The sequence below is a fragment of the Acanthisitta chloris genome, unplaced genomic scaffold (assembly GCF_000695815.1).
Source record: "Acanthisitta chloris isolate BGI_N310 unplaced genomic scaffold, ASM69581v1 scaffold7587, whole genome shotgun sequence".
Classification (NCBI taxonomy): domain Eukaryota; kingdom Metazoa; phylum Chordata; class Aves; order Passeriformes; family Acanthisittidae; genus Acanthisitta; species Acanthisitta chloris.
The window spans coordinates 20,385-31,652 of NW_008684240.1; the positions used below are offsets into that span (position 1 = coordinate 20,385).

The window sequence follows — 11,268 nt, forward strand, 5'->3', positions numbered from 1 at the left end:
GCAGCAGAGCCATCCTCCCCTGAGCAGCAGGGCAAACCTGCCCGGGAGAGAAATGAGCACTCAGCAGAGTCCTCGGGCTGCTTCCAGTGAGCCTTTCCCTGCTCCAGGCACAGCAGCACATCTGCAGGGGAGAAACCTGGGGGCAATCCCTGGGGTGACCGAGACCTCCAAGAAGATGACAACAACTGCAGGTAGACTTTGCTGATAGTGTTATGTCAGTTTGTGGATGGTTGTGTTGTCTGTATTTGTTTTACAGCTTTCTCGGTATTTTGCAATGAAACCTGTCTGGAATAGATGCTGCTCATTGCTTTGACCAACAGACAGATCTTGAATCCAAGTGTTTATTTAGTAGTTCTCTTCAATGAATGTTCACATTTCCAGCCAGTGGGGATGATTTGTAAAGCAGTCCCTTGTTGGAACTGTTATTTCGTTTCAGGCTTTGGCTTTCTGCTATTCTGTTTTTCTGCAACTCAGTTTGAAAAGCAATGTGGAGACCAAAGTTGTAAAAGAGTTTCTCTCAGAAATCTGTTAAGTGTCGCTACATCAGGGGCTGGGGGTGGCTCCAGAGAAAAGAAGGGAGTAACAGCCACACTACACAGACTCTCCTTTGTAGCCATGACTGCTATTGTTCAACAGCATTTGACGCCCTGAAGACCTACTGCCTGAGGGCACAAAAAGCATCAGTGCTTCCCTTCCCTGATCCTCTGCTGGGATGGGGTGGGACCATCCTGACAGCAGTGAGTCTGGTGTGGGGATTCCTAGATGGGGCATGGGAAGATGCAGGAACAAACCCTCTCAGCATTTTGATACAGAGAGGCAAAATTAGGGAGTAGATGAGACTTTTTTTTTCCTCAGTGTGAAAAAAGAAATACATTTTTAATATTTGGTACCACCAGCAGTACAAAGAGGGGAGCCTGCTCCCCCTCATCATCAAACATTCAAGGCATTGCTTAAGGAAGATTTTCCCTTTCAGCTCAGGAGCCTGTCTGCGAAGAGCAGATTTGTCTTTACAGCAACACCCTACGAGCTGGGTCATGGGACAAATTCTGTTTGAGAGAAGCGATAATGTATTATGCTGGCTGAAAATTCAGTCCCTGTACTCAATTAACGGCTGCCAAAAGGAAAAGTGCTGACTTCACTATTTTCATGGGTCTTCACAACCCTTACTTAATTAAGAAATGTATTTATAAGCCAGAACACCAGTTCTTTTTTCATTCTCACCTACCACATCACTCTGAGAGATCTAGAATAATGCACAAACTTTGCCCAAAAGGCACATCAGATGCCTTACAGCACATTGTGGTGTCATTTTAGTTTCCTTTACCTTGCATAGCGGTGACAGCACTGTGGGCGTGAAGGCTGCTGGAGATTTAAACTGGATTTTATACTCCTCCTACATTATTATTTCACTCCGTGCTGAAAATTTCATTGATGGTAAATAAAACTGCTGCTGTAACACCCAGTATATGATGCAACTCAAGGCCCTTACGTTATGAGAACAGAGCATCCCTTCAGAGGGTGTTTCTTCCCACTGTGCACAGCCAGCAATGTAGCTGTGGGGCAATAAGGTGGCTATTGCTTTCCCTCAAGCTCAGTACTTTTGCTGTCATTTCCTTTCAGGAAACGTTTTGCTCTTTTTGTTCCCACAGAAGGAGATAAATGAGGCTGTTGCTCTATAATCTTCTGGGAGCAAAGGCAAGGTGACTCACTGCTCAGAAGGAGAATTTGGATGAGAACTGTCCCCTGCCACACTAGGTAATTCCAACACGACACCGAGGGCCAGCCAAGCCACACGTGTCACAAGAAGACAGACATGGCCACTGAGCAAGCTGAACATCACCCAAATGCTACTGCCCACCTCAACTTTGCTGCAATCTACAATCTCCACGATGGGGATTTCACCTCCTTGCGAAACTTCTCCTTCCCTTTCAATTTCAGTTACAGCGATTACGACCTGCCGCTGGACAGTGAAGATGACATGACCAAAACTCGCACCTTCTTTGCAGCCAAGATTGTGATTGGGGTGGCTCTGGTTGGCATCATGCTGGTCTGTGGCATCGGCAACTTCATTTTCATTGCTGCTCTCACACGCTACAAGAAGCTGCGAAACCTCACCAACCTGCTGATTGCCAATCTGGCTATCTCAGACTTCATCGTGGCCATCGTGTGCTGCCCCTTCGAGATGGACTACTACGTGGTGCGGCAGCTGTCCTGGGAGCACGGCCACGTCCTCTGTGCCTCGGTCAACTACCTGCGCACTGTCTCCCTCTATGTGTCTACCAATGCTCTCCTGGCTATAGCTGTTGACAGGTAAGTGGGGTGTTATGATTACACAAGGAGGTGGCCAGATCTTCTGAGCCATGTTCATCGCTAAACCATGTCCCCAAGTGCCACATTTAACACATGTTTGAACTGTTCCCTGGGCAGCTTGTTCCAATGCCTGACCACCCTTTCAGTGAAGATTTTTTCCCCACTATGCTGCAGTTCTGACAGAGTGCCTGCCTCTTACTCTAGGAGTTTTAACAATATAATTTAATTGCATTCTTTCTTATGATTTCTCAGCCTCATGAACAGCAGACTCTGACAGACCCAGGCACTGAGGATCAGCCTCATGCTGACATAAGTCTGACACAACTGACTCACAGAAAGCCAGAGACCTGCACAGCAAACCTTTTACAGAAAGGCCATCTCCATGAGCCCTCTTTTGTGTACAAACACAATATAATCTCTGTAGACCCTCTGCATGCACACACTGTATGATTCCCACCCCTCCTTCCCTTTTTATCTCAATTTCTCTCATGTCATTTTATGCTTTAGTTTAATGTTTTGGTACCTGATCCAAAGACAGCTCAGGAGCAGTTAACCCTGCTGATGGCTATACAGATACAGCTTGTGTGCCGCTGATTCATTTGTTACTGATGTCAACAGAAGTCTGTGGAAAGACTCTGGGGAAGTTGAGAGATGTTTTGCCTGGTATGGGCAGGGGGACAACCAGCTCCTATGAAACAAATCCTTAACAAGCATCTAACAAAATATCCTTTCAATAGCAGCTGAGGACTCAGGGTTAAGCTTCTAAGCACTACCATGTATGCCTTACCATTTTCTATCACTTCTTCAAACTTGTACAAAATTTTCTTGGAAAGCTCTGCTAGTGCATCCCAAGTTGATGAAGTAACACAGGTCATGGAGCTCTTATGACTGGGTTGTTTTTTAGTCAAAAGATTTCTAGTATATCTCCCCACACATCTTTAAAAACAACCCTAGAGAAGATTAATCATTCAAGCTTGTTGTAAGAACACACTGTTTCGGTTTCACTGCCTATTTGCTTTTTGGCAAGCTTTTGACTTGGTAAACAGAGAGAAACTTCATTTGTTTAACAACCAATGTTGATTATGTCATGTGGGTTGTTGACTTCATTCTCTGAAAAGAACAGGATCTTAACAAAAGTTTTCCCATGTTTGGATCATTTAAAAGGAATCACCTGTGTAAAGAGGCTAATGTGTCCCATAGGATTTTCCTCAGGTAGGGCTCTCCATCTTTCTTAATGCCTATTCACATGAAATGTAGGAATTTCACATATTTAAGGACACACCTACACTAGAAAATAACACAATGTGAAAGGAAAGGATTTGAAGAGCGGGAGTGTGTGATAAGCATCCAGTGTCCACACTGTAAATATTGGGGGGTAGCTTTAGCTAGGTCCCCCAGACTGAATGCTCACGGACACTTGATGTGTTATGGGTGCATCCTCCAGCAGTTTCATCTGAACTCTGTTCATGTGCTGCAGGACCACTCCACAGTAACAACCCAAAGGAGAATCAGGAAATCCACCACAACAGCTCCCTCCTGACTCTCTTGGGCACATTTCTCAAACGTTCTGCTAAGCAGATGTGCATATTTATGAATACATACACATTCATTATCCCTCAACCTGCTTCCACAGGACCTCATCCAAAAATGTTCATTTATCAGTTCCACAAAGAGGCTGACTAATTCTGCTGTCTCCTGACATCCACCCTGCACTATTAAGAGCCATGAACAATTCATCTGCTTTCAAGGTCTGGCTGATGAAAAGCACCACTGACTTTCCATTTTACTTTAGAATGAATATATCCTGTGGATGCTATCTGTGCATAGAATATATACAGATAGAAAAGACTCTGAAAGAAGGAGAAATTCCAGTTTTTGAAACAATCCTTTGGATTAAATATAGTTGTGCTGGGAGCTCTGGTGTGCCTCTGATAAAAATCTCCTTCTGGCAGGAATACCCCAACAATGCAGTTTTACAGTCATCAGGAGTACAAACACGGAACTCAAGTTTTATGCTTTGGCATATTAATCCTAACTATACTGTGCTGAGTAATCAGCAATAGTCACCTCCAGAACACACACAAAAAAATATTTGCATGGGCAGAAAACAGATATACAGTCCTTCTCTGGTGGCTTGAAATCATGCTCACCTGTAACCATTCATTAGTATCCCCTTCAGCTCTTTGCACCCCACCAAGGAAGCAAGAAAACCACTGAGATGTATATCTGACCTCTTTGTAAAGAAAGCATATTTAAGTGGCTCTCTGCCTAGGGAAAACATTTTTCTGCTTCTACATGTTTGTCTTTTCTTCCCTGCAGCTGACTAGGAGTATATTACTGCATTTTTTAAACTCTTGTTCCTGTTAAAGAGGAAAAGTTGTGATACAAAATCCAAACTCAGCTCCAGGCTGCTACTTCAGAAAATGTTCTTACAGACGAGTATGTTCAGGCTCTCCCTTAAGGAATGACAGCAATTTCCTCCTGCCCAATTCTGTCCACTTGCATTTTGAAGTATGCTCTGACTAACAGTGTTTTCAGGCTTCATTTTGAATGTATTTGTCTGTTCTAGGTATCTGGCCATTGTTCACCCCCTGAAGCCCCGCATGAATTATCAAACAGCAACCTTCCTCATTGCCTTGGTCTGGATTGTCTCCATACTTGTAGCTATCCCATCTGCATACTTTGCTACTGAAACAGTATTATTTATAGTGAAAAACCAAGAGAAAATATTCTGTGGCCAAATTTGGCCAGTTGACCAGCAGATATACTACAAATCATACTTCCTTTTCATCTTTGGCATTGAATTTGTGGCACCTGTGATTACCATGACCTTGTGTTACGCCAGGATTTCTCGGGAGCTTTGGTTTAAAACCGTCCCAGGATTTCAGACAGAACAGATCAGAAAGAGGCTTCGATGCAGAAGGAAAACTGTTATGGTACTGATGTGCATCCTGACAGCCTATGTTCTCTGCTGGGCACCTTTCTATGGCTTCACAATTGTCCGGGACTTCTTTCCCACCACCATTGTGAAAGAGAAACATTATCTCACTGCCTTTTACATAGTTGAGTGCATTGCCATGAGTAACAGCATGATAAACACCATGTGTTTTGTAACTGTGAAGAATAACACCATGAAGTACTTCAAGAAGATCATGTTGCTCAGATGGAGATCAACGTATAAAGGAAGCAAATCTAGCACGGATTTGGACCTGAGAACAAGTGCAATGCCAGTCACAGAGGAGGTAGACTGCATAAAACTGAAATAAGTTTTCTGCAGTTCTAATCTCACCTCTTTTGCAAAGGGAGTAAAGAGGAAATAATGCCCCCTCAGATGCTTCTCCCCTGTGTGGGAATACCCACCATAGCCCACCATGAGGGCCCTCAAAAGGCAGCCTGCTCTGCATTCCTATCAGAACTCTTCTCACTAGACTGCTGGATAATCTTCTGTCTGGAACTGATGCTATGTTTCAGATCACCCATCTGTAAATTTGGCATGTAGACACTCATTTTAGAATTGTTCAAGATGAATAAAAACATCTATGAATGCATTAGAGCATATTGCAACAATAGAAGAGTTGAGTGCTGATCCTAGCAGTGATGCCTCTCTTCGTTTCTTAAGAGAAGTCTCTTAATCCCTCTGATCTTATCACTTGTACCTTTAAGCTATTTGGTGTCCTTTCCTTCTGCTCACTAGAGGAAGGATGGCAGAAAAGCCCATTTGACTTCCTGTCACTCACTAACCTCTCAGTTTAGCCCTCATGCTGAAGCTCCTTGAAGTCTACAGACCACCAGCTTTCCATTGTCCAATGTGCAGCATGCTCTTATGAAAGGCACATACTCTATAAAACTAAAATCTGCTTAACAGCCTAGGGAAATCTTCAAGTCTCTTCCTGTGATACCTTGTTCAAGAACATTTTATCCACATTCCACTCTGTAGTTCTATGGAGAGTGTTAGTGTCTGTTATGTATTTAGAAATGGCACAGATACATATGGAAGGGACCTGTTTCCCTTCCCTCACCTCCAGGCACCCTGTGGCCAGTATCTGCTGGCTTGAGATGCTGAACTCATCACAGAATAAATCACAAAATCATAGAGGTGGGGAATGACATCTCCACATTGTCCACTCCACCACTCTGCTCAAGCAGAGTCAGGTAGAACAGGATGCCCAGGATTGTGTCCAATTGGGCTTTGACTTCAGGGAAGGAGACTCCACAGCCTCTTTGGACCACCTGTGCCAACATTCAACAGCCCTCACAATGAAAAAGTGTTTTCTTATGTTCAGATGGAACTTCAACTTGTCAGTGGGGCCCATACAAAACCACAGCATGTTAGTGGGGAAAAAAAATTCAACCTGGTGAACCAGGCCCAGACATCCTACCAAGTCTGTGTGCTCCTTCATAGAAAAGTCCACACAGGGCCAAAATACCAAGGAGATCCCAAGAGGATCTGTCTTTCTAGGAGCCAGACAGGCTCTAGGCTTCAGTGACCCCGTCTCTGGTTGAGTTGAGTAGCTTACTGTTTGCTCAAACATGAGGCAACTACTCCAGATGAATTCTGCATTGCCTCCCCCAGTGCTCTTTTTACTGTTCTGATTTTGTGGGACTCCAGTTTGGGTGTTTCTTAACTGATAATCGTGACAAAGCAGGTGACAGTAGCAGTAATCCTACTCATTTCAACTATACATAAAGTATCATGGAACTTCTGTGTATTGAAAGCAAATCTTTTCTATCGTGATGAAAAATGCTTTCTGTTTTAAAGTATGTGGTAGCACCTACTTTTGGAGTAAGTGGCTTTTGTAAATAATTTGTCCATTCGTGAATTTAAAGTGAGAAGCAAATCCTGCCAATAAACCAGTAAACATGGCTTCGATATCAGCATTCTGAATTATTTTTTAGCTTTTTCTCTGAGTCATCACTTTCCTACCCAAGAGGGTAATGTAAATGATCCCATTTCTGCTAAAGAAAAACAGACTGATTAAATTTAAGGGCAAAAGGATATTCAAATCCATTGAAGTGCTCAAATCCTCTCATCATTAGCTGCTCTTAAAACAATACATGTTGGAGAGGATCTCACCATTTGCTCTGTGAGGCAAAACAATTACTGAAATCATGCTTCAAAATGACAGTTTTGAACAGAATTACTAAATCCATTTGTTTCCCAGCCTGCCAAAGAGATTTGAAGGACCAGAGACTTGCAGTATTTCACTATCAAAAGGCTTAGTCAACTAATCTCTCCTGAAATCTCTTGGTTCTTTCTGAGACTAAGTTCCCATACTTTTCTCCTGAAATCTGCACTAGTTGTACTACTAATACTACCTGTTGAGTGTCCTGATACTCCTTCTACCTATTTTCTCTGGACTAATTTTGGTACAACAAAGCTGAACAACTGACAGTTTTCCATACCTGGAAATCCACCTCAGGCTGAGTTATTAAACAAGCCATCAACCCCCACGGAGCAATAAAGGACAAAGCAACAGCTGAGGGAACTAATTGCTTTAAAACTCTGGAAATCACTTTGAGAGCTCTGAGAGCATTTCTGGTCCGGACTGCGAATTGTTCTCATCTCTGTCCCTGCAAAGCAGCAGCTGCCACAGCCCCTCCTGTGTGTTTAGGCTTGGGGGTCCACAGCGTTGCTGTATTTTTGACATTTTGAGGTCTTCCCAGCAGCAATGCAGTGTTTCAGCCTGAACCTCTGGATAGGGCAGGAGAATAAGCTGTGTGTGCTTTGCTCTCGTTTCTTGTGAGCAGCCTTGTCAGAAAGAATTCCCACAGAGGAAGGGCGATGGGCCCCAATCAGAGCATCAAGCAGTCACATCACTCGTGGTCTGCACCAACTCCAAACAGCACAAAACAAGTTTCACTTTCACAGACAATGTTTGCATGAGGACAGAAAGTCACTTCAAAACTCCTGTGCAAACTTCCACAGTATACAGGCAGCAGGTACAGGCTGTGACCCCAAGGCAACAGGGAGCAGGGAGGCCACGCTACAGGCAGAACGGACAAGGGAGGGGGCCAGGCCCCACACCTGCTGGAGCTTAGGTGAGCCATGCAGGGAAGAAGGGAACAGAAAGGCTTTTCTGTACCCACACAACTCAGGCTAAAGGAGCATGGGTGCCAACAAGAGCTCCTCCACTGCCTGTCAGGTGTGGGATGCCCTGATGCCTCCTGTCCAGCCCCACCCTGCAGAAACACTCTCACCTACTCTGAAGGACATTTAGAGAGGGAACTGAATATGGACTGCACCTACCTGGACCTCTGCTTGCAAGAGTCATGCTTAAACAGGGAATGGTATGCACAAGCTGGGAGGAAGGCAGCACCTGTCATGGAGGCAAAGGAGACTTTCCCAGCACAACTCTTGCTCACTGGAAGGCAGGAAAAACTGCAGCGAGACCTCCATGGCTGCCAGCTGCCCACTGTTAGCTCCAGGGGCACAGCTGCAAAAAGGGCTTCATCATGCAGAACTGTGGGATGCATCCAGGATGAGGAGGTGAGGCATCCTCCTGAGAGCCCTTAGCAGGGTTTAGATAACCATGCAGTGAATCAACCAGATGCCACCAAGCCTTGGTTGTGGATAGCTCAAATTTTATTGCCAAAAGCAAAAATGTGGTGCTACCAGATTCCTGCTCATCTGTCCTCTGGTGGCACAGCTCCAAAACCATAGACTTCTTTCTACAGCAGCTCCCCCATGGATAACTAAGGGTCAAATCCAGTCTCTACTCCTTCACATTGGCCCTCTGAAAAACAAAACCCCAGATGTAACTGGAAGCTAAAATGGTGACTCTGAACAGCTAAGAGAGGATTCCAAACAGAAAAAGCAGTTATTGTCAGCACTGAGAAAACAAAAGCTGTATGTCATTAAAGCAATTGCCCCTCTGACAAAGGGGGATGACCTGCAATACCCCAGGCCAGGGTAGGTCACAATAGCCAGCATAGGAAATGTCCCTGATGACAGCCTCACTTCTCTTGCTCTTAATTCTTGGAGCCTGGCAGCCTTTCCTATGGCAACAGCACCCTCCAGCTGCTGCATCTGCAGCACAGCGTCACTGGAGCTGCACCAGCCACCTTGGGAACAGGGCCATGCAGATGTTCACAGCATTCCCACACCTCCAACAAGTGGCAACACATGCTTCAGCTTTTGTCACTCAGGCACCTAACCAGTGCTTGTGGTGTCTGCATTCTCCCTCACTCCTTGTGTCAGCAGGGCTGTGATTCAGGCTCACCGAGATCCTGTTCTCTCACATACTCTGTCAGGATCCTGTTCTACAGACTGCCCTAACATGTGTTGTCAGGAAAAGCCCCAAATCACAAAATCAATGAGGCTAAAAAAGACCTTTCAGATCATCAAGTCCAACCTTTGACCAAACACCATCATGTCAACTAGACCACAGCACTAAGTGCTATGTCCAGTCATTTCTTAAACACCTCCAGTGATGGTGACTCCCTCTATTGCAATGTTTAATCATCCTTTCTGTGATCAAATTCCTCCTTATGTCCAACCTGAACCTCCCCTGGCACAGCTTGGGACTACACCCCCTAATCCTGTCACTAGTTGCCTGAGAGAAGAGACCAACCCCCACCCAGCTATAACCTCCTTTCAGATGGCTGTAGACAGCCATAAGGTCACCTCTGAGCCTCATCATCTACAGGCTAAACAACCTCAAATTCCCTCAGCTGCTCCTCAAAACCACTGATAAGGCAGAGATCCTTGCAGCTTCCAAACTGACCTTCATAATACCATCCAGAACAAAAGAACACAGGACAAATCCTGATATAAAAGCACCAAATAATTATGGATAGTAAGAAACATCACTCAGCACAAAGTTGCTCAAAGTCACCTTCCTCAAAACTAAGACTGGGTAAAAATGACAGAAGACACTAAGGTGGCAGCATTCCCTAGAAAAAGGCATCCCCAAGCTGAAAAGGGGTATCAAACCCCCATGGAAACTCCTCTCCCTGCTCATCTGCTGGTTCCAGAAGAAAAAATGTGGAAGGTAACACATGGAAATCATCACAGGAAGTGGGTTGAGGCATAGCAATAAAACCTGAGTGTGCAGCACTCTGAAAAAGCCAAGGGTAAAGCACTGCTCTGGGATGGCTCTGTAAAGTGCTCCAACATACACCAGGCACTGTAGAAATCAAGAGAAAAGCCATGGGGTAAAACACCTCAAAAAGAGGTGGAAACCTCTGAAAAAGCTGAATGGGGAAGTGCTTAAAAAAACCCAAACAGGTCTGAAGGACTTCTCCAGGGCTGCATAGTGATGCACTCCAAAAAATACCAGGTGAGGAAGAAACTGAAAGTCGGTGAGCAATGTGCTAAAGAAAGGCAGTGAAGGACTCCTTCAGGAGGCTGTGAGAAATGACTCAGAGTTGGGTAGCGTGGTGAAGGAATCCAAGATAATCCAAGATTCCAAAAAGAGCTGTGCCTCATAGTGAAGGGTTCCTGCAGGACAGCTCAGTTAAAGGCTTTTGTAGGACAGCACAGCGAAGGCTCCAGAAGGTCGACAAGGTGAAGGGCTCCTGAGGGGTGGCACAGTGTAGGGCTCCTGTGGGTCATCACAGCAAGGAGCTCCTGTGGAGTGGCTGCTGAAGGGCTCCTGAGGGGTCATGAGATAAAGGGATACATGCAGGGCAAGAGCAGCCCAGCAGAGCCCCCCACCCACAGCACCCAACTGCAGCAGTGATGAGAGGGAACAGAGAGTGGCCCCCAAGCCAGAGCCTGCCGTGGGGACCAGCCCCGGCCCTTCTGCAGCTGAGCCCAGGCCAAGTCCCAGCCCCAGACTCAGCCTCAGCTCTGTGCCCACACCTGCTTCAGGAGGTACCTCCTGGGCAGGGCTCACTGAGACAGAAGCTTTCCTCTGAAGGCAGGAGTTTCCCCAGCCTGAGGGGGCTCTGCCCAACACAGCCCTAACGTGGCTGGAGTGTATTTGGATGCCTATTTGCAGCCACACAAGAATGTTT

At 45.5% G+C, this 11,268-nt stretch overlaps 1 protein-coding gene across 1 annotated transcript; it reads left to right on the forward strand.

Moving 5' to 3' along the window:
* The first annotated feature begins 1,649 nt into the window (after positions 1–1,649).
* LOC103806548 (prokineticin receptor 2) lies at positions 1,650–5,752 on the forward strand. Its single transcript, XM_009079254.1, has 2 exons — positions 1,650–2,310; positions 4,880–5,752. The coding sequence occupies exons 1-2, from the start codon at positions 1,814–1,816 to the stop codon at positions 5,574–5,576; spliced, it is 1,194 nt and encodes a 397-aa protein (XP_009077502.1). The 5' UTR covers positions 1,650–1,813; the 3' UTR covers positions 5,577–5,752.
* The last annotated feature ends 5,516 nt before the right edge of the window (positions 5,753–11,268 follow it).

Bases quoted from the DNA above. Each gene is read 5' to 3' on its own strand.
- LOC103806548 (XM_009079254.1), top strand. From the start codon at position 1,814: ATGGCCACTGAGCAAGCTGAACATCACCCAAATGCTACTGCCCACCTC. The intron at 2,311-4,879 runs GTAAGTGGGGTG...TGTCTGTTCTAG, and splicing joins CTGGCTATAGCTGTTGACAG to GTATCTGGCCATTGTTCACC.